The 26255-nt window shown below is 43.7% G+C and overlaps 1 protein-coding gene across 1 annotated transcript in view; it reads right to left on the bottom strand.

Annotated features, from left to right (window-relative positions):
- Positions 1 to 26255, bottom strand: part of GTPBP10 (GTP binding protein 10) — a 98190-nt gene that overhangs the window by 32863 nt on the left and 39072 nt on the right. The window contains exons 3-5 of the mRNA XM_069211562.1: positions 21906 to 21997; positions 18970 to 19114; positions 2824 to 2897 (exon numbers count right to left, since the gene is read on the bottom strand). Coding sequence (XP_069067663.1) covers positions 2824 to 2897; positions 18970 to 19114; positions 21906 to 21997 — 311 coding nt within the window. The remainder of the gene's footprint in view (positions 1 to 2823; positions 2898 to 18969; positions 19115 to 21905; positions 21998 to 26255) is intronic.

Raw genomic sequence — 26255 nt, 5'->3', positions numbered from 1 at the left:
GCACTTTCTGGTGGGTACTCTATCTCAACTCACCTTTAGAATATTTCCAGAAGCCAGACTTGATCCGAAACATTCAAACAACATTGCTCCTGTATGCCAGAAGGTGGTGCCATGGAGCTTGCATCAACTTTTTTACACCCCAGAAGTGTCGATGGAGCCGCATTCAAGCGGCACACCTGTGCCTCAACATCAGTTGCTTTCTGAAGTTGGACTGAGCCCTCTGAAGCAGAGTGCAACAATAATCACAGGTAGTGTGCACATCAGTAATTTGAGATCTTTTTAGACAGAAACAGAGACCATTCCACGGAACAAGGGGAGAGGGCGGTGATGAATCTGACGTTAAACAGATTATCCACCAGAAATAGAGTTACCAAAAGATAAGTAACTTGTTCTTCTGATGGATAGTTCTAACAGCAGATTCCTCAACGTTAGAATAGATAACAAACCAGTAGCTCCCATGCTGATGGGTCTCTGTAATGGCTCATACCCAAAGTCCTGCAGGACAGAATGTTAAGAAGCCCTTCCCTTCTGACCTGTCTGTCAAGGCAGGAGTGCTTCGTGAACGTGCATAAGGACACCCATGTTGTAGCCTGAGAGATGTCAAAGACAGGCACTCCCCATGCCTGTGCAGTAGTAGTAGCCCTGGCGGAATGGGTCTACAACCCTCTGGGGGCTGCTTCTCGGACAGCATGTAGCAGATCTTTTTGCATAGAACTATCCACTGCTTTGCTTGTTCTAGGATCTATGAGGCAATTTTAATTCACTAAATCCCTTGCTTTTTATTAATAAGTGCTCAGCTTACAAATGCGTAGCCCACCCACTCACACCAGGTGCTGTGGGTCCAATGATCAAGCAGGCTACAGGTGAGACCCACGGGGGAAGACCCTACTAATACATCCAAGAAATGTGGCAAGAGCACTAATTCACTTGGGTGCCTTTCTCACTCTCACTTGTGATGTGTGAAGTCAGGCACATAGTTGAGTATTAGTTGGGATTTAAGAAAGCCTAGATAACCGACCTAAGGGATATCCTGACCTGTCCCTGTGACGAGCGATCCCTGCAAACACTTGCCCATTTTACTTTTTGTGTTGCGGGTTTTTAATTGCTATGCCAGGATGTTTGTTTCCTCTGCTGAGAGAGGTTTCAATCTATTACCACTTCCTGGCTCTTCTGAAACTACAGTCCCTCCCAAATCTTATGTCCGCCTAGGAGTTGCTTCATTACTTTAAAATTCCCTACGGCACAGGCATTCCCTGATGTTTTAATCTGCCCCACATTGTGCATTGAGCATGCTTGGTTATTTGTTTTTTTTAAGGCATTTTTAATACTGAGTGTGTATATTTTCTAAAATGTATTTTAATTAACTTGAGCAGCTATGTATTATCTGGGTGTCTCAGCATTTGCTTTGGCCCCAACTGATGTAATGCATTTTTACCGGATGGTATTTTATTATAAGTGCGATGTACTTGCTTTTACGGTTTATTAATTTAAATTGAAATAAAGCTGAATTTGAATTATGCAGAATTAAAATAGTTAAAATGGTAAAGAAAATGAAACAGTTGTACCAAAGATGAACCACCCCTTATATTGGGGGCACAACATACTACTGGTGTTCCCTGACACCGGGAATGGCTTCCAGGATGAGACAATGTCTTTCAAGTAGGAAAAGAACACACACATAATTGTGTACATGTGCACACAGAATCATTAAGCAAATACACATACACACATTAATCTCACAGTCTGAAACAACTCCACTGTGAAACCAGCCTCTTCTCTCCTTGGCAACAGGATTGCTAAAGCATGGTCATCAGAAACTTTCAACCTGTCTCCGGTAGGCCCACGCTCTAGCGACTCCACCATGACTACTGATGGAACTTGTTTTCTGGTCCAGTTTTCAAAGGTACTGTATGATCAATAGTGTTTAGCTTCGTAGTGATCAATCGCCAGGTGCCTCTGCTAAATTGATAGTGGGGCCAGGTGGTAATTTTGCATGTACTGTATATTGCCACAGTTTGCATTTCAGGGAGATACTTTTAGGATACTGCTGAGCTACTAGTAGCTTCAGACATAACCGCTGGAGATCCCTGCTCTAGGTCAACAGCCCATGCCCTAGAATACAACTCCACTATGCGGGCAGCAATTGCAACATTTTAGGATCCATCATGAGAGCTGGGTGAGGCAGTATTATATTGCATAAAGTCACTCTGATCTAAGATTGAGCTCTTGCTCACGTTTAGGTCGTCCACTGCAAGAGTCACTGCTGACCGTGCAAATGTGTCAATTATTTGCGTTCACTTGTCAGACTCAGTGCTCGCTTTTTGGACAGATTTCTGTACATTGGAGCCACAGATCTTGGCATGGTGATGGGACTCCTCCTCTTGCATTAAGTTCCTCATTTCAGAAGGTATCCTCGACTGTGCCCCGAGTGGGATGGGAAAACTTTATTTCTGTAAATCTGAGCGTTGCTTATCCTTTTCAGGGGCTGCCATGCTTAATTGGGTGGGCAGAGGAGTAGCAATATGTACTCAATGGAACAAGTGCTTTAGGCATTGTGTTGACAACTTCTATGTTGCCGCCCAGATGTTAGTGCCATTTTAGAAAGGCAAGTCATGCAGCTGCCTTCCATTGAGTAGGCTGCCAATTCAGATCTACAGCTACAGAGGTGTGATGAGGAGGGAGATCAATGGGGTTCTTAGGCACTTGAAAGAAATATAACAAGAACTCTCCTATAACCTTACCAATTCAAATTGTTATTTTGTTTTTATTTAACATGCAATAGCCATGCGTGAAAAGATATTGTATGTGGAGGCACAAACTTACATGCATAATCCGCAATTTGAGGTTTAGCGTGGGATAAGTTGCATAGTAAAGAAGATTTTCCTGCATTTGGAAATCTGAAACGCAAAAGTACCACTGTCAACATTTTGCATTGTGCAATTAGAACTCAGTAACCTACATGCAGGTAAAACACATGGTTATTATTATGAGTGGCAACATTGATGTCCAGTGTGTGCAGTAACTCCTGCCGGAAACACCATACCTAAAATTCCCCCTCCAACCCCAAAATACAATTCGGCAGGTCAAAGTTTGAAAAATATGTACAGCAGCAAATCTATTCATACATACACAAGACAATACTGCCTTGATGAAGATTCTCAAGCCAACACATTGGTGGGTCCGGTGAATTTATGTGATTTGTTTAGTTAGCCTATTTAAAGTTCATCACTATTATACTGTATTCCACAATTAGAAACACTTTACTTATTACACTGACAACCAAGCAGTAGGAATATGCTTGCTACTGTATTCTACATTTATGACCATCAGTGAGAACCCTACGATGCACAAGGAAATGCTATTTACTTGTAACCCCAGTTCTGCATCATAGGTATTCTCACTGGTCATAAACAACCTTCACACCTTCTCCTGTCGTCAATGTATATCATCTTGTATACACATTATACAATATAGCACATCATTCTCCTGCTCAAAAACAACTGAAGCTGTGAGGCACACTGCCAGTACAGAGCATGCTGGGTAAGGGTAGCTGCTGGTTTCCTGTATGCAGCTAGCACACGTTTGACCTGACAGGAACCTTTCCCTTCACTTTTTTTTCCTTTGCAGTTGGAGCACGGTCCCAGTCGGTTTCATTATATAGCACATTTCTACATCTAGATGCTGGAATGTGGTTTGTGTTAGAATTAGGATATTGTATTTTTTCTGTAGAAAAATGCAGTAAAAGCTGGCTTGTCTCAGACCGAGGAGTTGGAGAGGAGAGGAAAGGAAAGGAACATATCTAACTCAAACTCCTCATCCACCACTGAACGATGGCAATATATTGACAGAACCTCAACCCCTCTTCATAAAACTATAGGAGCTGTGTTTGAGTACAGTTACTGGCTAGTCTAAAGTCTATTTCTATTGTGAATCCATATACAATAATGAATCTACCCTCTCATTAAGCCACCAATATACGTAATCTGAACCTCAGAGATTTGTGCGTTATGCGTTACATCACTTGCATCTATATGGAATTGTAAGAGAAGTGCACGTGATCCCCTACTTTTCAGAAGCCAAAGTCATGTGGACACTAGGCAAAGCAGTGTTTCCTACATCATTACAAACTAGTCGCCATTTTGTTAAGGCTATGACATGACTTTTCGACCCTTCCTATGGTTATTAATCCAAGGGCCTTCTGACGTTAATTTCCCCTTTTTAGCGTTTCCCACTTCTGATACCACAAACTACCTTTGTTAAATTATCTGGTCAATTACTACCTTATCAACACTTATGGTTCTACGTCTAGCAACATAACCCAAGGTACAATCAAGTTTTCACTACACACAACAATACGCCAACTGTCAATGATGGAAAATCCACTCATATTCACTCTGGCTAATTAACATGCAACAATTTGTTTCCCTTTCAAACAGAACATAACTTGATGCACGGGGGGATAGCAAATCTTTAGTAAAGTATATTTTTTAAAAGTAAGAATATAATAAAACCCCTTATTGAGAGAAATGTTTCACACTGGAGGCTCAGCAGTGCATCAGCCTCCTAATTCAGGCATCTATGCTGCTCCTGTACCAAACATGCTACCATTTTGTATGTGATGTTGTATTCAAACATTTTAAATCAATTACATTTTACCTGTTCATATGACCAAAGCACGTTTATCTGTTAGCAATAGGAAAGCTTTCCAGATGTAGACCTGTGCACACTAATGTCAAAATTAGTGAACAACATTGCGCTTCTACTATTGTAAAAGGAGTCCATGTGGGCTTTCTTAGTCAGTTTAAATTTGGTAGATCTAGCACAACATATTTCGCCCCTGTAGAATATTCTTGGTTCAGCAAAAGTCTTAATGGCACTGTACAAAACCTTCAAGACTAGGTGTTATGTCTAACTTTGTTCTCGAAAATGCCTTTCCCCCCACAAAAGTAAGGTTTCTGCAGTTCAATACTGTAGTAATAGTAGGACGAGAAGCACACAAAAGACTGATAAGAGGCATGGTGGCTGTAAGGAAATGCCTCCTTGGCATGGTTACCCCCTGACTTTTTGCCTTTGCTGACGCTATGTTTTGAATTGAAAGTGTGCTGAGGCCTGCTAACCAGGCCCCAGCACCAGTGTTCTTTCCCTAACCTGTACTTTTGTTTCCACAATTGGCACACCCTGGCATCCAGATAAGTCCCTTGTAAGTGGTACCCCTGGTACCAAGGGCCCTGATGCCAGGGAAGGTCTCTAAGGGCTGCAGCATGACTTATGCCACCCTGGAAACCCCTCACTCAGCACAGACACACTGCTTGCCAGCTTGTGTGTGCTGGTGAGAACAAAACGAGTAAGTCGACATGGCACTCCCCTCAGGGTGCCATGCCTGCCTCTCACTGCCTATGCAGGTATAGATAAGTCACCCCTCTAGTAGGCCTTACAGCCCTAAGGCAGGGTGCACTATACCCTACAGTGTCTAAGCAATACCTTAGACATTGTAAGTGCAGGGTAGCCATAAGAGTATATGGTCTGGGAGTCTGTTTTACACGAACTCCACAGCACCATAATGGCTACACTGAAAACTGGGAAGTTTGGTATCAAACTTCTCAGCACAATAAATGCACACTGATGCCAGTGTACATTTTATTGGAAAATACACCACAGAGGGCACCTTAGAGGTGCCCCCTGAAACTTAACCGACTATCTGTGTAGGCTGACTGGTTCCAGCAGCCTGCCACACTAGAGACATGTTGCTGGCCCCATGGGGAGAGTGCCTTTGTCACTCTGAGGCCAGTAACAAAGCCTGCACTGGGTGGAGATGCTAACACCTCCCCCAGGCAGGAGCTGTAACACCTGGCGGTGAGCCTCAAAGGCTCACCCCTTTGTCACAGCACCGCAGGACACTCCAGCTTAGTGGAGTTGCCCGCCCCCTCCGGCCACCGCCCCCACTTTTGGCGGCAAGGCTGGAGGAAACAAAGAAAACAGCAAGGAGGAGTCACTGGCCAGTCAGGACAGCCCGTAAGGTGTCCTGAGCTGAAGTGACTAACTTTTAGAAATCCTCCATCTTGCAGATGGAGGATTCCCCCAATAGGATTAGGGATGTGACCCCCTCCGCTTGGGAGGAGGCACAAAGAGGGTGTACTCACCCTCAGGGCTAGTAGTCATTGGCTACTAACCCCCCAGACCTAAACACGCCCTTAAATTTAGTATTTAAGGGCTCCCCTGAACCTAAGAATTTAGATTCCTGCAACTTACCTGAAGAAGAAGGACTGCTGAGCTGAAAAACCCCTGCAGAGGAAGAACAGAAGACACCAACTGCTTTGGCTCCAGACTTACCGGCCTGTCTCCTGCCTTCCAAAGAAACCTGCTCCAGCGACGCTTTCCAAGGGACCAGCGACCTCTGAATCCTCTGAGGACTGCCCAGCTTCAAGAAAGACTAGAAACTCCCGAGGACAGCGGCACTGCTCCAAGAGAACTGCAACTTTGTTACAAGGAGCAGATTTAAAGACCCCTGCAACTCCCCGCAAGAAGCGTGAGACTTGCAACACTGCACCCGGCGACCCCGACTCGACTGGTGAAGAACAACCAACTCAGGGAGGACCCTCCGGCGACTCTACGACTGTGAGTAACCAAAGTTGTCCCCCCTGAGCCCCCACAGCGACGCCTGCAGAGGGAATCCCCAGGCTCCCCCTGACTGCGACTGTCTGAACTCCATTTCCCGACGGCTGGAAAAGACCCTGCACCCGCAGCCCCCAGCCCCTAAAGAAACGGAACTTCTGTGCAGGAGTGACCCCCAGGAGGCCCTCTCCCTTGCCCAGGTGGTGGCTACCCCGAGGAGCCCCCCCCCTTGCCTGCCTGCATCGCTGAAGAGACCCCTTGGTCTCCCATTGAAAACTAAAGGAAACCCGACGCTTGTTTGCACACTGCACCCGGCCGCCCCCGTGCTGCTGAGGGTGTACTTTCTGTGTGGACTTGTGTCCCCCCCCGGTGCCCTACAAAACCCCCCTGGTCTGCCCTCCGAAGACGCGGGTACTTACCTGCTGGCAGACTGGAACCGGGGCACCCCCTTCTCTCCATTATAGCCTATGTGTTTTGGGCACCTCTTTGACCTTTGCACTTGACCGGCCCTGAGCTGCTGGTGTGATAACTTTGGGGTTGCTCTGAACCCCCAACGGTGGGCTACCTTGGACCAAAAACTGAAACCTGTAAGTGACTTACTTACCTGTTAAAACTAACATTACTTTACCTCCCCCAGGAACTGTGAAAATTGCACTGTGTCCACTTTTAAAACAGCTTATTGTGTTTTATGTGAAAAGTATACATCCTAATGAAATGATTCAAAGTTCCTAAAGTACTTACCTGCAATACCTTTCAAATGAGATATTACATGTAGAATTTGAACCTGTGGTTCTTAAAATAAACTAAGAAAATATATTTTTCTATAACAAAACCTATTGGCTGGATTTGTCTCTGAGTGTGTGTTCCTCATTTATTGCCTGTGTGTATGTACAACAAATGCTTAACACTACTCCTTTGATAAGCCTACTGCTCGACCACACTACCACAAAATAGAGCATTAGTATTATCTCTTTTTGCCACTATCTTACCTCTAAGGGGAACCCTTGGACTCTGTGCATGCTATTCCTTACTTTGAAATAGCACATACAGAGCCAACTTCCTACAGTGGCATTCAAGCCATTTCCACTAAGAATTGTGGTGAAAAAATCTGAACCAGTATCTTCCCTATGAAAGCTTCTAGATAGCAGATCTGCAGCTGCGGCCTTTGGAAGGCCAATAATGCAAGGGGTAGTCCTACTGCCTAGGGTCTCAAACCAATTTAGCTGGGAATCTACCTGTAAAGACTATGGCCCTCATTCTGATTCTGGCGGGCGGCGGAGGCCGCCCGCCAGAATTCAGCCCTCCATAATACCGCTCCGCGGTCAAAAGATGGCGGAGGGTATTATGAGTTTTTCCCTGGGCTGGCGGGCGGTCTCCAAAAGACCGCCCGCCAGCCCAGGGAAAAACTCCCTTCCCATGAGGATGCCGGCTCGTAATCGAGCCGGCGGAGTGGGAAGGTGCGACGGGTGCTACTGCACCCGTCGCGTATTTCACTGTCTGCTATGCAGACAGTGAAATACTAGCGGGGCCCTCTTACGGGGGCCCCTGCAGTGCCCATGCCATTGGCATGGGCACTGCAGGGGCCCCCAGGGGCCCCACGACAATCCTTACCGCCATCCGTTTCCTGGCGGGCGAGCCGCCAGGAACAGGATGGCGGTAAGGATTGTCAGAATCCCCTCGGCGGCGCAGCGAGCTGCGCCGCCTTGGAGGATTCTTAGGGGCAGTGGAAAACCGGCGGGAGACCGCCGGTTTTCCCTTTCTGACCGCGGCCAAAGCGCCGCGGTCAGAATGCCCAAGGGAGCACCGCCGGCCTGTCGGCGGTGCTCCCGCCCCCGTTGGCCCTGGCGGTTCTCTACCGCCAGGGTCATAATGAGGCCCAATGTTGGGATAAGCATAAAGGTACAATATGAAGATGAGGGGGGAAGGAGAGGACTGTAGCGACCTAGATCAATTGAAGAATTGATTGTGTAGTTGGTCTGCACGATTAATGGCTATAAGTCAGCGGGATGTTTATTTGCTTCATCATTTCCAATTTGTTAATGATCAATTAAAACATTCCCACATGTACAGGAGGACAACTGGTGGTAACAAAAGACTGCTTCCTGCATTATGGGAAATGTAGTTGGTAATTATCAAGTCACGGGGGTCATGAGATAAAAGCACTGGCTTTGTGGACACCAGTAACTACTCTCCTATGATTAAGGCATACCAGCCGCAACACGTCAGGAGGACTTTGTGGGAGCTGCGTTTTACATTGTGAATAAATGCTTGAATGGTTTTGAACTGACGTGCGTCAGCATTTTCTGCTGAACTGGATACTTCATCCTTGGAGCCGAGGCTGCCCTGCAGAGTCGGTGGCCCCCCTTGTAAAGTTTGCCCTTGTGGGTGAATTAATTTGTGGGGGCATGACCCATATATATATATATATATATATATATATATATATATATATATAAAAACATAAGTAATATATACTTCATTTAAGCAGTTCCAAAGAGTATCTATATATTTTGAAAACCACAATTGTTTTGTGTATTTCTAAACAGATACATATAATAAAATTTTAAATGTTAATATACACAGGGGTATGCTGTACATTGCTGTTTGAGTATGGTAGTTATGTAGTAAAACAGCCAACTCTAGAGTAATCTTCTGAAGATAGTTATCCGTGGACCTTATGTTTTGGGGTAATGAGTTCCATGGTTTGGCTGCTTGGATACAGAAGGATGTGACACCTATGTTTTTTTTGTTTTTTTGCATGGTGGGATATTGACGTGAGGTGTTAATCTGAAGGAGCAGTTCCTTTGTTGAGTGTATTTGGTGATTTTATTCCTTATAAAAATTAGTCCGTTCCATGTATTGCTTTGTGGATAATACAAACCAGGTGGAAGGTGGATCTTTTGGCAACCAGTAACCAATAAATGGCCCTCAAGGCAGGACAGATGTGGGCTTGTTGGTTTACATGTAGGAGTAGTCTGGCAGCAGAGTTCTGAATCCATTGTCATCTTTTTGTAGCTGATAAAGATCATCCATGGTAGGGGGCATTGCATAATCAGGTTTAGACAGTACAAGCAAGATAGTAACCTGGACCTTATGTGGAAATCCCAGGTGGGGGGAAAATACGTTGCAGAGTTTTCACAGCAATGAAGCTTGATCTTGCTAATTTGTACACTTGGGCAAGCAGTGATAACTTTGTGTCCTTGGTAATTCCAAGGTTTCTTACTTCCTCAGATACTTTGGGAGGTGGCCCATGATCATCAAGGCAAGTGCAGAGTGTGGCATAATTTTTCCAATTGCCACATGTTAGTATTTTAGTATTGGAAGCATTCATTTTAAGATAACTCCATGTCATCCACTGATAACGGCTCTGAGGCAACTGAAGATTTCAGTTACAATGGCTATGGGGCTTTCCAGTTTAAGGAATATTTGTCTGTCATCTGAATAGTTATAGCATGTGAGCTAAAATGCATTGATCATTATTGGTAATTACTTCATGTAGATGTTGAAAAGCATGGATGGATTAATAGAGCCTTGAGGGACCCCTTGCTTTTGTGAGGTACGGTTTAGATGAAAAAGGGGGAGAACAGAGGACATTTGCTCTATTTTGAAGGTAGGATGTGATCCAGTCGAGAGCAGTCCCCTCTATGCCAACACCATAGAGTCTATGTATTACAGTGTCATGGTCAAATGTGTCGAAGGCAGCTGAGAGGTCCACGAGAAGTAGCATCGCAACCCCATTGTTCTCTACTGTGTTTTTAAGGTCATCTCAGATGGCAAAGCGGGCAGTTTCTGTGCCTCTTCAGGGTGGAATCCTGTCTCGTCGTCAATAAGTATGGCGATATCTTCAACAAATTGGAAGATCTGGGCAAACGCTGCTCTTTGTATCAGTTTGCCCAGGAAAGGCCCATTTGTAATCAGTTTGTAGTTGTTGTGGTCAGGCAGGTCCAGGTTTGTTTTCTTGAATATGGGCATATGTATGCCTTTTTTAGGTCTTCATGAAAGATTCCCGTAATTAACAAATTGTTGATGATTCTTTTTACTGGCGTGCAGCAGAGTTAGTTAAAAAAAAGTCCTGAAGGTTTGTGGTGGACAAGGGTCAGAAGGACAGCTGGCCTACCTGCTTGCCTTGACCTAATACTTAAACTCACTTTGTGATATTTGTTTTAAGCAATGTAGAGGCTGAGTTAGCCTACTCTTGGGGTGGAGGGGGCGGAATGGGAATTTTTGGAAATGGGTTGGTGCTGGTAGTTTTCCTTTGTTTTAAATAGGATCCTAATGTTACTGATTTGTTTGTGTAATAAGTTTCTCAGTGGATTCTTGAGTGATGTGATAAGTTCCTTCTGTGCATTTAGGCTTACGAAATTCAGTGAGGATTTTCTAAAATTCTTCATTTGTACATTTAGTAATTTGAATTCTGTCTGAAAAGTACCTTTTTTTTTCTTTTTGATTGTTGACTTGAATATTCTGTTACTTTTTTGTAGGTGAAGTTTGTCTTGATTGTGGTTTGTTTTGAGCCATGTGCGTTGCAGCTTTCAAATTTGTTGTTTTCTCTCTTTTAGTTCTGTATTTCTCCAAGGTGCTTGTTTTCTTTGGTCCCGTTTTGTTGTTTTTAGTGTTGTTTGGATATCAAATGCTTCCTGTACCCACTCAAAGCTTTTGAACATAATTTATTGTGCCTAGATCTGTGTTGGATGTTAGTTGCGATTCTAAGTATTCAAAACTGAGTTTGTTCCACAGTCGATTGGCAGATGCATGTAAGGTGGTCTCAGGTGTGTTGATTTGTTATGTTTTATTTTGTAATGCTAGCAAATGGTGGTTTGACCATCTGACTGGAGTAATCCTTGAAAATGTATCTAGTTCTGGATTAGCAAAGATGACATCTAGGAGGTGTTGAGCGATGTGTGTGATGTAGGTTCATTATAATTAGGCCAATGATGATGGCTTTTGGATGGGGCATATTGGGCTTGTCAAAACAAATGTTTAGGTTGCCAAGAATGCATAATTTGGAGTGTAGTGGTATACGGTTTGAAACAGTGTCTAGAAATGTGTCTGGGAATGCTGCATTGCTAGGTGGTGGTCTGTAAAGGAGAAGGAAGTTACAGGAGGAAGTGGTGTCGGGTTGTATCTGGTGATGAGGGCCTCACAACCTTGTATGGAAATGGCGTCAGTTTGTTGAGATTTATGGTTTGCTTGAATATAACAGCCAGTCTAGCTCTTTTTTGTCTACATGATTTTATGTGATAGTTTGATAGCTTGGAGGAACAGCTTCACACAGTATTAGGGCCAAGTCATCTCCCAACCATGATTCAGTTATAAAGAGTAAGTTAACCTGACTGTGTGTCAGTGAGTAGGTCATAGATGTGGTGCTTGTTTTTAAACGCGATCAAGCATTATTAGTAGGCAGTTTAGAGATTGTGTTTTAGTGGTAGTGGGACTTTGTTTTGTCGAAGAGAGCGCGGTATTTTTGAACTTGTAGCCGATGTGCCATTAGTGCTGGTATTAGCTGTATGAGGGTAGCAATTTTTTGGGGGGGTTTTCTACTTTGTATTCCTTCTCCAGCAGGCTTAGAAGGTACTTTGAAGAGTCTGCATGTGTAGGTGGTAGGGATGGTGGTTGAGAGTGAGTTGGTGACTGTAGAGTAGCCTTCTTGTGTAATAGGCATGGAGATACAAAGTTGTGAAGAGTGGTATGTTGTCTATTTTGTTTGCATCTGTTTAGGGTAGAAGGTGTGTGGGTTGGGGGTTGCGGGGGGGCATGTGGGTCATGTTTAAAGGCTCCTAATTATGCAATGGACAAGAGCCAGGTAAATAAGAGTTGTTGTGTTGGCGTATTTGTGTTAGGTGTTGGTGAAGAGAGAAAAGTTGGCAGTATTTTATTTGTGTAGTCAGTAAGGTGGGAGTGGGTGTATGTTTCTAATTTGTGATGGAATGTATTATGAAATTGTGTGTGTGAGAGATTTTGATGTGCATTACAACAGAATTAAACAGGACCCCGAGGGTATCATGGATCGTCCAGGTAGCGGTCTAGTGCTCAGTGCGGCCCTAACAGACCCAGTGAAAGATGACGGCATTCTAGAAGGATGGTGTCTGTGATGCGAGAGGAAGAGGTAGACGGATCATCGACAATGGACAAGATAGGAGAGAGGCACTGAGAAACCGCAACAGGTCAGAGAAATTATTGCACCCGATGGAGCGAGCAGAAGGATCCAAGGAGGGAGTGTGACAGGAGAGGAGAAAAGAATATCAGAATCCACCTAGGACCCCGGAAGGAGGTACCACGGGATTCAATGTCAGGGAGAAGCAGACTACTACCTTGGAAAAAGGCTCACAGGGGGAGGTCGCCACGGCTCACATTCCAAGCTGCGGCATCAGGCAAGTAAAACAAGAGGCCAAGGTGAGTGGAGACAGGTGTTTGCTTCTTCGGGGGACATTGCTGGGATTTTATCCTGCACGTGTGGCCAGAGGGGGAGTCGTGGTGTTTCTGTTTATGTTTCTGGTGTTTAAGTTGCCTATTTCTCAAAAAATATGTGTAACCAACTAGGTGCACTTAAACAGTAACAAAAGAGAACCCTTCTGCTCTCAAAATGCATAATCCTTAGAGAAAGAGAATTTAGTAGTCTAGCAACTAGAATTTGTACACAGTAGTGTGGTGCTGGAAAAATAAAACCAGAAGAAGAAAGCACACCCAAGTATTTAAAGGTCTCGGTCTTTTTATCTCCGAGGTCACAGCCACAAGAGAGAAAACTAAGGGATCAAAGAAGGATTAAAGACAAGCCCAGAAGACACCCTGACGTTTAGTAAAGTGCTATTCCTGGGAACTGTTTTCTTTGTATTATAAGGGAAAATTTTACCACAATAAAGCACATTCACTCCTACGCAACTGCCTGAACTCATCTATACTCCTGTTATAAGGAGATATCGATGTTGTGTATTTTTATTTAGAAGAATTTGTAAGTAAATCACTGTTGGGAGGTGAAAGTGGAAGTGGAATGGTAAAGGGGGTGGTGATGTCTTTTGGAGAAGAGTGTATGTGGTGTGTGACAGGGGATGAATTACAGTTATGAGTGTTTGATTTGATAGCTGGAAGAGGTAGTATGTGTGCTGGATTGAAGTGTAAGGTATTTTATTTTTGGTAAAAAGAGGAAGGTGTTGGTGGATGATACGATGGAAGGCTGAGTATAGGTTTGGTGGCGACAGAAATGGGTCTGTTCGGAGCAAGTAGAAGGTAGAGCTGGTGCTTTGCATGAACATTGTGTGTGTGTCTAGATTCATTAAATGTATGTATAACATGACTGTGTTGTGATGGTGATGGGTGGATTTGTTAGTGGTGTAGGACAAAGTAGTGTTTTTTGTGAGAGTGAAGATGCTATTCTGTGGCGGGTGTGGTACAAGGGCGTATAGTTGTGGTTTGTGCGGTTCTGTAGTGGTTTAGACTGAAATGTGGATAGGGTATGTTTGTAGTAAATGAGTAACTTGCATTTGTTGAGAGTGTTATTACATTTGAGGGTCTTGATGAGTTAGGTTGGTGGCTGGGGAGTGGTAAAATGTTGTAGGATAAATAAGAAAACACTGAAATGTAGAACGAGATCGCCCAACTTCAGTCCTCCCATACTGAATTTCATTTCACATTTTAAGGGAATTTATGCATGATAAATTTGCATGGAAGAAATCTAACTATGAAATTATTTACATAGTTAGTGATCATCTTTCAAGCTCACAGTGATTGTGGCCCTCAAGAATTAGAGTTGAAAACTTGTGCCAAGGGTTATAAAATGCCAAAATATAAAATAGCTTAAAATGATGTAAAATTAATTGATAACATTTTTAAAATCTGAAAGCCAATGTTGACTCTTTCATGGATCCAGAATGGATCTGAATATTTTTAAAACGCTTAGCGCGAGCGGTTGCCAAACCTTGTCCGATAGTCCTCTTGTATACATTTTTTTTTTCAAATTGTGTTTATTGGCATGTGCAACAGACAAGCAGACCATACCAACAGGACGGCATGTATTCATGTATCTGCCAAAGAAGAAAGCCTACAAGTCAAAAGCAAAGGGAATACAGCAGGGACAGAGGGTGGGGAGGAAGGGAGCAGAAAAAAAAGGGGGAAAGGGACCAGACTTGGCACTCAGCAGAGTTGATAATCAACATAGCCGTTGTTATCTAACACCATAGCAACTAGTCCAGCAGCAGGCTGGATTGGTATCCCTCACTCTTAATAGGTCTAGTTATCAGCACAGTCACTCAAACAAGGTCTCAGCCGAATTAGGATTCTAGGGATCATCTGCAGCATCATCTGTGTGGCCCCGAAGTCTGAGGAATGTGACCAGGGGGGAAATATGTCCTTTGGGTGAGACCGTGCAGGCATCAGGTTCCATTATGTGTCAAGCTGTTCCTGGCAGTAAGCAGCATTCCGAAGCTACTTGTCCCTACTAGACAGCGGCCGTCTACCTCACTTGGCGCTTGGCCAGCAGCATCATTGGCGTCAATCTAGGCATCACTGGGGGAGTGTCCTTCGCATAACCCAGCCACGCAACTCGAGGTGAGCACTCAGGGGCATGGCCCTTGATACATGAAATATGAGAAAAGACTGTCGCTCCGACGCTCCATAATGCATAAGGTCTTGAATTGTACTCAATGTTCCACCAGGAGCCAGTGAAGTTCTGCCAGGGCCTTTTTGGCAGACAGAGGTCTTGGAATGGTCATAAGGAACCTAGTGGCAGCTTTCTGGACCACCTGCAACCTTTTAACCACATATTGGGGTGCACCAACGTACAGGGCATTCCCGTAATCCAGATGCGTAAACACAAGGGCCTGGATGATCAGTCTTCTGGCTGTAAAAGAGAGAAGTGGAAAGTCCTTTCTCAGCAGTCTCAGGAGATAACTGCCCAGCAACATACCTCCATCTCGTCTTCAATGAGCTATAATCTGCAGTTGGCCATCCATTTGGCTACTTCCTAATAAAGGGGTCAGTTCAAGTTGGTTTGAGCTACGGTCAGGAGAGACTGACATCACCAGGGTGTCATCAGCATAAGAAACCAATGACAAGCCAAAAGATCACACAAGTTCAGCCAGGGGGTACATATAAAGGTTGAAAACGGTGTGGCTAAAGGAGGACCCCTGAGGTACCCCACAATTAAAAGGAAGACCTGCTGATTAACAGGACTGCTCTACAACCTGGAAAAATCTATTTTCCAAGAAGGGTAGAGACATCATAGAGCTCTACCCTTGAAACCTACGTTTGAAATTCTTCAGATGGGTGTTAGGTGATCTACCAAATTGAAGGCTGCACTAAGGTCTAAAATAGTAATGGCTGCAGAGTCAACTTGATCCAAAAGTTGTTTAAGTTCTTCAACCGCAGCTAGCAAAGCCATTTCTGTGCTATGCTGTGCTCAGAACCCCATCTGAGAGGGGTGAAGGATTCCACTGGATTCCAGGAAGGTGGAGAGGTGTATGCTGCCATGCTTTTCCAGGAGTTTGGAGACTCCTGGCAGCAAAGAGATTGGCCTGTTGTTGCTCAGACAGAGGGAGTCAAAGTTGTTTTTGTTTTTTTAAAGCGGTTTCACTATGGCATACTTCCATTGGGTGGGAACCTATCCATTCGTGAAAGAGAGATTTAGCAGATCTGTTATGACGAGGCAATGTTTTCAGAACCTTGATGGAGGATACAGATATTTTACAGTGTTTCAGAGGTCATTAACAATACTCAGGGTAAGACTGGGGAAAGCAGGAAGATTGCTTTCTGGTTTGTCTAAAGGGGGGATTTTAGGTGGGGAATTGTCTACGTTTGAGCTCTCTAAAAACTAGGAATAGATATCAAGTATCTTCTTTTGGAAAAAAGAGTGCCAGACTGTTGCTATGCTCTACAGACGCTTTCAACGTGGAGCCGACTGGTTTAGGCTCCTTGATTTCTTTGAGGATTTCTTTTATCTCTTTGGGGGAATGGAGGAATTTTCAATCTTTGTGGAGAAATCGGTTAGTTTAGATAGTTTTATTTCATTATGGTAAGACCGAATGGCTGTCGCATACTTGAGTTTGCTAGCCTCATCATAGGACCTTCTCCAGCTTCTTTGTAAGTGCTTACACTCCTTTTTCTGGGCCATAAGGGGGTCATTTGACTAGGGGGATTTATTGTCCTGCTGGCGTTCTTATGCCACCTAACTGGTAGCACCGTGTCTAGCAATTTAGTAATCCATTCATTAAATCTACGGGTGGACAAGGTGATGTGAACCGAGAGTTCAGTTCTCGCTGTCTACACGGAAGCTTACCAAGCCTCAAGACTTATTCTGGGCCAGTAATGTTCCAGCCCAGCGGTTCCTAACCTGTGGTCTGTGGACCCTCAAGGGTCTGCGAGACATTCCCTGTGGGTCCACAAGCCTGGGACAGCAGGAAGGCCCTTATCCAGCTGGGGCCTCTAGACAGAAACACGTACATGTTTCTATATCTTTTACTTCATTTGTGCAGCAGTTTGAAAAGCACTGCAAAGTTTTTTGTACAACCAGCAGCTTTCAGGCAAAATAAATACGTCACAATAACTTTGGTGATTAATGTACCTGCTGGATTAAGATGGAAGTTTTGTCTAGTAGCAGTTTTGACTCATGTAAGGTAGCACAGATGGTTAACATGCATCATGCAAAGAAAAGTATTTCATGTGCATAGCATAGTGGGTTCCTGCTTTTGTCTCGGAGATTCTTTTGTTACTGTGCAGTTCATAAATTACAGTTGTAATCTAGCACAATGAGCTATGAACTGCCAAAGAGCTGCATGCAAACTGCATGGCACAAATTAGAAAGTTTGTTTTTCCCCCCCAGTCTTTCATTATCCTTATGCGGCTAAAAAACAAAAACAAATTGTTTGCATATAAATACACTTTTGTTTTTAAAGTCAACGCTAACCACTGTGGTATGTTCTGAATCCTGAGTTTGTACTTCTCCAGACCAAGCGTTCTTAGAAAATGCCTACCAATGTGGGTGACGTGAACTCTACAACTTGTAATCCCCTGTGAAATGCTCTGACACACTACAATGGTATGAGAGGTGCTATAAAACAAATTAATTACATGCGACAGAGAGGCTTTGGAGATATGAGAGGCCCTTATAGTTTTACCTCCTTTCCCCACCACGTAATTATGTGAAAAAGCTTTCTCAGACCTTATGTACCAAAAAAAAAAAAAAAAACATCGATTGGGAAATGTAAAATCTGACTTGAGGATTATGCTTTCCAGAATAAAACCAAATATTGAAAATTTAGGCGCCAACCTTCCCATTAAAAATGTGTGTTTTTTCCATATATTTTCACTATAAAATAATAATATCTTTAGTAATTTGAGTATTTATTTAATGTGCACTTGTTTGGGTATTTTTGCGAATTACTGTTTTATGTTTGAAATTTAAACCGTGCAAGTTGCTTCGGGGGGCTCCAGCTTCCAGTAGTGACTCAGTGGGGGTCCTCAGGAGTTATAAGGTTGAGAACCACTGTTCCAGCTGACTGACTGGGGGAGGGAGGGCCCGGGGGGGCAGAGAGGTAAGGTGGTGGGAAGTTGGAAGTTGTCTATCCATGTAAGAGGCAGGGGGAGGGTCAGGAGATTAGTGACGTCACTTCTCGTGGGTTGGTCTATCCACTAATTGCTTAGGCTGTAAGGAGGCCAGGCAGAAGGTTTTTAGAAGCGCACTCATTGGATGTCATGCATATGTATGTTAAAATACTCAAGTAGGGAGAAGTTGGCCTTATCCATGGCTAAGCTGGCGACCACTTCAGGAAGGGTCTGAAGGAAAGGGACATAATGCACATAAGGGTCCAGTGGTATATTCAGAAGTATTCCAGAAACAGTGAACATTTTCTGCTGACAAAATTGATAACAAAAGAACTTGCAGGCATCACAATAAATTTACAGAAATATGAATGGCAAACACAAAACATATTCTTCTTTCCCTAGCTAATATAGAATGACAGCATGACATGATGATCCAATTGACAAGTGTCATTGCTTATTGTGATAATTATAAATCCACCAGTTTGACCATTGTTAGAAACTATAGGTTGACCAATGGACTTCAGAATGGGTCGTTGATTTACTCTAACCTGTTGTGATAACATATTAACGTATTGAAAGCTGATACATAACTGCTTACAAAAGGATAACTTGGGAAGAAAATGTACGTATAAGTATATAAAGAAGGGCATATTATTATGAACACTAAAAAAAGAGTAGTACAGGGCATTGACATATGGTATGTAAAGAGACATATTAGTTACATTGTGAAAGGGATATCTGTATGAGGATTAACTCTGAGTTAGAACTATAATCCTTTAAAAATAAAAAAAGTAAAAGTAATCAACACAAATAGAAGGCACTCACCCTACCAGTCCTATGTCCGCTATGAGCTTCAGATCTAAACGAACTACTTGTATCTGGCCTTTGGTAGGATTAAAGTCTGTCCTGAAACTGCCACCTTGGCCTCCACGAGCAACCAGGATTCGATCACGCAGCTTATTCAGTTCTCCTACAAATAAATGAAGTTAATTTACGATATGTAATTATTTGCACCTTAATATGCATTTCTTGAAATTTGTAAGACCTGTGACACTAGTTTACATTTGCAATATTGGATATTAACACTTACCCTGCACAACCGGTTCCTTTGTTGTCAAAGTAATGTGCTTTTGATGGAAGACTTAATAGCACCACTTTTAGAGAAACGGAAGGACGATACCAACAAGCAACAAATAAGGGCTGTGATTAAATCTTCTACGCATTTATTAATAACCACAGCTTTTAGAAGAACTAGTGAAACATGCTAAAACACTGAAAAGGTTGAAATACAAATTCAGATTGACATTTAAATATCACTTTTAGTTCTGACTAATAGCCATTTATAGGCTACACAACCGTTTTTAACCATTTGAAAAATGAAGTTATTGTAGAAACTCTTGTCCCAGTGTACAGACTAAGCCATTGTTTTGCAGTGTAAAGTACTGTTATTTAAACAGTGCTTTTCATATTCCTTGCAGGGCCTACTCCTGTTTATTGATATTGTGTAAATAGATATTTTGGATGTATAATTTGTATACTGCTTGACGATCCCGACCATGCAATGGTAAGATTCCCAAAGTCTTCCTGGTAACTCGTTTGCTGGTTGTCGTTATCTTGGAGCATATTGACCCATTTGACATATGTAGTCCACTAGAGGTCGTGTCATGTTCTGAGACAGGCATTTTTTTATGTGCTTAATTGAAAGTGTTCGCTGATTGCCTTTAGTTTCTTTGGCACACGCCCCATAACTTGCAAGAATGTACAAAGAAAGACCACCTATACAATTTCTTCTAAAAGCAGCCATGTCATTTTCAATCTAAAGTATCTTTTGGGTGAAGCATTTGGATTGGAAAAAATCTGTTCAGTGCTATGGATTGCCCTGTAGGCAATACAGAGTGATTTGAAGGATGTTCCAACCAGTGCAGGACCTTTCATCGCAGATGTGATGTGGTCATGCCTGTTCAGGCTAGGAACTTGGTTGGTGGTGTCAACACTCTTGATCTGTTGAGGTTTCTTAATTAGGTGCTTTGTAATTCCCATGTTAAGTCCCTTGGCAGACCTCAAAGGAGCCTTACTCTATGACAGAGTGAGGTAGATCGTGTATGACCTAACAAGTGTCATGGAACCATCACGCCACTTAACTATTCAGTAGACAACATTAGGTACAGTTCTACCTCCTTGTGTTTCACAGATCATAGTACTCAAGAAAGGCTTATCACCACTAGAGGGCATACAACGAGAAGGCTGAAACAAATGAATCATCTTTTAGGGTGAATACATTCTTTGGCTGTTTTAAGTTACTGCTGGGTGATGCAAATAAAGCAATGACAGTCATACCACAAAGTACTTTTTAGATAATGTTCTTGATCTCTTTATTTTCCCTCTAGTACCAAGGCTTGAAGCAGGTTGTCCCACGAAACTGACTCTCCTTGGAAGTGGACCTCATTCTCCACTTGGCTAGCTGTCATGTCCCATATTTCCATTAAAGAACTCCCTTATTATTAAAGTGAGCCACGCCAGTCACATGTCACTGCACTCTGGTGAGGTGCAGGTCCAGTGATCAAGCATGCACACAGTCCCCCATCAGGCTTGAATTATTTACTTCAGACGCCATTGTAGGAGGAGATCCAATCTCCTTGATAAAGGATGTAGTTGGGTCATATGTCTTCCATATTCCACAAGTTAAGTTCCCGGTTTTGGAGAGATTTAATTTCAGATAGGTTCAAATGTAAACTGCCTTTGGGTATCTGGTAGGCCGTGAGGTCTGACAGTCTTTACAGTTTAAGAAAAATCTGCGTTTTATCAGTATAGTTTTAACAAGTGAGTTTAAGGGGGTTTACAAGTTCAGGGAGTGAAACCAACAACAATTTGAAAAGAAGAAAAAATCATTGAGCTTTGAGGTAATTCCTAAAGGATTGGTAAAGATACTCTAGATGGTGGGACACAATTTGAATGCAGACTGTAAAGAGGGTCATTATCCAGCTTAAGGGCTGCACTCTTTTTCTTATATCTTTTAGTCTTTTACTTAGGGGCTGGTGGTCAACAGAGCCAACAGTTACACAGAGGGCTAGAAGGAGATGTGTGGCCGCCTTGTTTGATTCTACTGTGTTCTTGAGGTCATTCCACATTCAAATTTATGTTGATTCAGCATCAGAAGCCAGTCTGGTGGACACAGAGGATGTTGTTTTAATCCAGGAAATCTGAAATCTGAACGAATGCTGCTTTTCAGTTAATGCATTGACATAGGTCTATAAGTTGTTGTGTCCTTGTGGTCTAGTCTTTGCTTCGTTAGGACTAAATTAATGTCCGACATTTAAAATTCACTAGGGAAAACACCACATGACAGTAATTCATTAATTATTGCTTTGGACAGAGGTACCTTTAACAATATTCATGAATGTGTATGGCAGAGCAAATAGAATTTGTGAATTCTGCAAGTATCACATTTTACCACGTAATTTTCACTCAGTACTTTTTGGCAACTTTAAAACGAAATTTGCCAAGTTAAAATGGTTGCAGGTACAGCAAATATAGCGGAACTCGCACTGCCAAGGCACGCACAAGCAAGAGCTTGCACAGAAGTCAGAACTGAATAAACCACTTATATTAGGGGCCAAGCATAAACACAGGTTTGAAACCATTTTTTAAAAAACATGCTGTATCATTTTATCAATCAAATTAAAGACTATTTTTAAAAGCGACTATGAAGTCAAGTTAACAATTTGAAAGAACAGGCAGGTGCATTATGCTGCAGAACTCACCAATAGTTTCTCCATCATCCGAGGTTACTGAAATTCCTACAGGTGCTTGGATGATGCAGTCCTTCCCTTTTTCCCCTTTCAGAGCACGGATACTATGAAGAAGCCAAATGACAAATTATAGTGGTTATTACATAAAGGCTGGGATTTCAGGACAAAGCTGTGCGCACATGACAATAAGACTCGTTCAGATCACTTCTTAGCGGTCGGACAATAACTATGTCAACTGGTGGTAACATTTTCCTTACAGCTGAACGCTACAATCAAGTATATTCTAACGTGTTCTTTAAGTGCACATGACAAAGCCACTTTCAGTTATCCAAAGATCAGGAGTGCCTTACCCAATATCCCAGAACATATTTGCGGCCTTAATGGTGCGATGCTTAAACTTCAGGACATTATTTAGTTGATGCCCATTCCAAATTAATTTTCAATGGAAAAGGATATCCTTTACTGGTTGACCGAATTTTTGTTTTTGATCAAGTAATGGGTGGATGTGATAAGTGGATCATATGCCCAGAGTCTATAATGATTAGTTTGTGAAATGTTCAAATGTGGGTACACCGTCATGGTTTATTTTATGTACCAACACTGAGGGGGGCATGGGTAAACAAGATGACAGATTCCAAAATGAAACGGTGGTTTACAATGAGCCATTCGGGGTACGAAGGGGGTGGTGAAAGGGGGTAGGGTTAAAGCAATCAATAAAATAGATACATGCTCGAAATTTGGCAAAACTAAAATAGATCACTGTAAAAAAAAAAAAAAAAAAAAAGGTAAATAGCAAAACCAAGATGCAGGCAATAAACATGAATGGCGTGGAAAGCATGAATCGATGGAATTTTAGTGCAAAATTGTGAAAAATGCATCACTCTCTTCCTAAGAATCCAGCGGACAAACTGGCATATAGAACGCACCTACCAATTGGCACAGAGAAATAAACCAATGATGAAAACACAGACACTCACCAGACAATTATCAATACTCTACTGGTGGAGGGCAGAGGTGTCGCAAGCACATTAGCTGATGTCTGTTTCCAAGTGACTGGGCATGTAGCTTGCCTACGTTCTTACATTTCTCCAAGTCACAACAGCTATCCTTGCTATAAACATGCTCCTTGAAAAGGCTATTTTCATTTGGCAATATACCGAGTGTGTTGGCATCTGTTAACAAGGGATCAGTGATAACTGACCGTTTTCGACTGATGTACCAGTTGTCCAAGGAAACCAAGGCTACTGCCTAAACACGTGTAGGTAACAGATTAAATTCAGGCTCTGGCTAGTCAGAAAAACAGAATCAGCCGTGATTGCTGTCCTGGATGACCTCCAGTTAATTGCAGCCTAGGAAAGTATTGATTGCCAAGCCCCACTGGAGCTTTCAGCATATTTAATCAGTTAATCGTCCCATTTCAATTATTTTTCCTGCACAAGTAAAGCTCTCAGAGCTATACTGCTGCTGTTCTTGTTTTTCATGTCGTTTCAGAACTTCTCCCTGCCACCTTTTTGCTCAGTCTGTTATGATCGGCAGAGTCCAACAGGGCTCTTCTCTGTCAGGCATAAATTTCAATATCCACATCCAGCCCTTCATCATCAACTCCATGGCCTCTTGTCCGATCAATGTACCAATGACACGACAGATCCTTTCTGGTAGTTGGGGACAGGAGAGACCTCTGAGATGCAACAGGTTTTCACTCAAGAGTGGGTGAACTCCCTCTATTCTTTTCATCAATTCAGTACCTGGGTTGATTAGCTTTGGGGATTATGACTGTTCTAGCTGTCTTTATTCCTAAACTCCAGTTGAGTCAGAATCAGAATACGTGCTGGAAACTCCCTGTGCTTTCATTCTAATAACAACTCGTTCTCCAGTATTGGATCTTTCATAGATTCACATGCTTGAATCATCCTCGTCATTGAGGTGGAAGCCTCACAGTAACTTTGAATATAAATAGCAGTAAGTGTATCATACTAGGCCCCAATGGCCCAACCAGGCACTGTTATAGCCTATATATGTTCTTTTATAAAAAAGAACCAAACTTGAACTAAAACCAATCAAGCGTTAGCACCCTCTAGAACACTCCCCAAAGAGGCTGATCCCCTCAGATTTTCTATTGCACGTCGTATGCAGAGAGTCTTCATGAGCTCTGCTCAGTTTCTTTTTCTGAAAGGAAAATTTTCCCTCAGAGAATTTTCAGAGATTGTGACAGTTGTGGGAGAAAAAGACTTCATATTGATGACCCCCACAAGAAGTGCCTATACTGCCCACATCCAGACCATAAGGTGAGAGATTGTAAGATTTGTCGCACCTTGGGGCGCTAGAGGGCGGCCGAGCAAGATGGCCGCACTAACGTGAGGCTCGTGCTGCTCGGAAGAACAATTCACTAATATCCTGCCCGAGACTCGGGTGCCGGACCCTGGGATTGCCGGAGGGGTGTGCGGTCGCTATATGTGCAGATATCAGCAGGACGCCACTGCACGGCGACGAGAGAGAAGAGTGCGTCAGGTGGTCTTGACGACAGTGGGAGGTCTGCCTGGGCGCCACTGCGCGGGGCTGCCGACTAGATTGTGGCGGCGGACAGCCCCGGTGCACAACAGTGGCTGAGGGAGAAGCAGACGCCCTGGGTGCAGCGTATGCGGCGCTGTGGAGGTGAGGACGTCCAAGAAGCGCCCCAGACATGCGGTGAGGCGCAGCCTGGGCAGAGTCACGCGGCGGACGGCCGAGGCCTGGCGGGCCTGACGAGCCGGACGGGGAGAATCAGATGCAATGCTGGGGTGAGAGACTCTTGACTGCACACAGGAGTACAGGAAAGCTGGACCAAACATGGAGCGAGGTGGGGCCTAGACTGTCGTGAAGGAGAGAGCACGTCGAGAGGATGGTGAACTAGGGGACGTCGGGGCTTTTTGGGCCCTAGAGGGTGACTGGCCAAAACTGGATGGGAATTTGAAGGTGAGAAGCGCCCTAGCCAGGAAAGGTAAAGGCACCACAGAGACATTTGGTTGCGGCGCTGGGGGAGGTATGTGGTCTGGTGCCCCCCTTCCCCCCTCGGGCCTTCTATTGCTCTATTGTCGCTGGTGCTCCAGTCTTACGCAACGCATAGTTTGCCTTATTGACTGAAATACGAGGGGGGGGGGGGGAACGCCGGAGGGAGGCCAGCTGAGTTCCCCTATCATGTCCATAATGGGCAGAACTGATGCAAAGCAGCAGAAGCTGCACTTTGGAGCCAAAAGACACACCGGGCCCCCCCAGACCAAGTGGAGGAGGAAGCTTTGCCGCCCCCGCTGGATGCACAGTCTGGCCTTGGAGAGATGAAGGTGCTCCTGCTTACTATGCAGTCCAGTCTATCCTTCATTGATGGCAAAATGGACACTATGACCACAAGACTAGACCTACTCACCGCTGGGCTAGAGAAACAGTCAGGATGGATAACTGAAGCTGAACAACAAATTTCTAATGTAGAGGATGTAATGCAGAAAAGACAAGAAAAACTCTCGCAAATGGATAAACTCCTCAAGGTCACAGCACTAAAGAACGATGACTTAGAAGCTAGGTCTAGGCGGAACAACATACACATAGTGGGTATACCAGAATCGACGAATACTGGCCGGATGGAACAATTCGTGGAGCGATTGCTCTTTACGCTGTATGGAGAAGACGCTTTTTCGCGGCTACCGATAGTGGAGAGAGCACACAGGACTCTGATGGCTAGACCACCATCCGGTGCCCCGCCTAGGCCGATCGTCGCTCTCCTCTTAAATTACAGAGACGGAGATACTACCTTGTGGCTGAGCAGAGAAAAGCAACCCTTACAATTTGAGGGTAGTGTACTATCAATATATCCTGATTTTACGACAACTGTTCAGGAAGCTCTGAAAAATGTTACCATTGTAAAGCAAAAACTACGACAACTTAACATATAGTATGCTATGCTATATCCAGCGAGGCTGAGGAGTACACATAATGACAGAAGTATGACATTCACAGCACCCCAACAGGTACACAACTACATCAAGCGGATTCGGAGAAAAGATGATTCGAGAACCCCTGAGGAGGGCCCGAAAGACTCTCCCTCCACTCTATAAGAGTGAATGAACCTGCCCCTTGAGCTACTGTGATTTTCTCCTTGAAGTTGGGACCTAGATACGCCCTTGGTGGCGTCCACACGTAATAGTCATTCAGTGACTGGTCCTGATGTACGCCCCTTTGGGGGACTGGTGGTCTCCGGCACATCTGAGCTAATATAACCTTCCGGGCACCCCCCTTGAAAACAGGGGGAGTTTCAAGGCAGTCCTCTGGAGGCCTTCCAATGGGACATCCCCATCTAAGTTTGGTTTTCATGTATTTTTTTGTAATGTCAAC

This window comes from Pleurodeles waltl, chromosome 10 (assembly GCF_031143425.1).
Source record: "Pleurodeles waltl isolate 20211129_DDA chromosome 10, aPleWal1.hap1.20221129, whole genome shotgun sequence".
Lineage (NCBI taxonomy): Eukaryota > Metazoa > Chordata > Amphibia > Caudata > Salamandridae > Pleurodeles > Pleurodeles waltl.
This window is presented reverse-complemented; position numbering and strand designations above follow the sequence as displayed.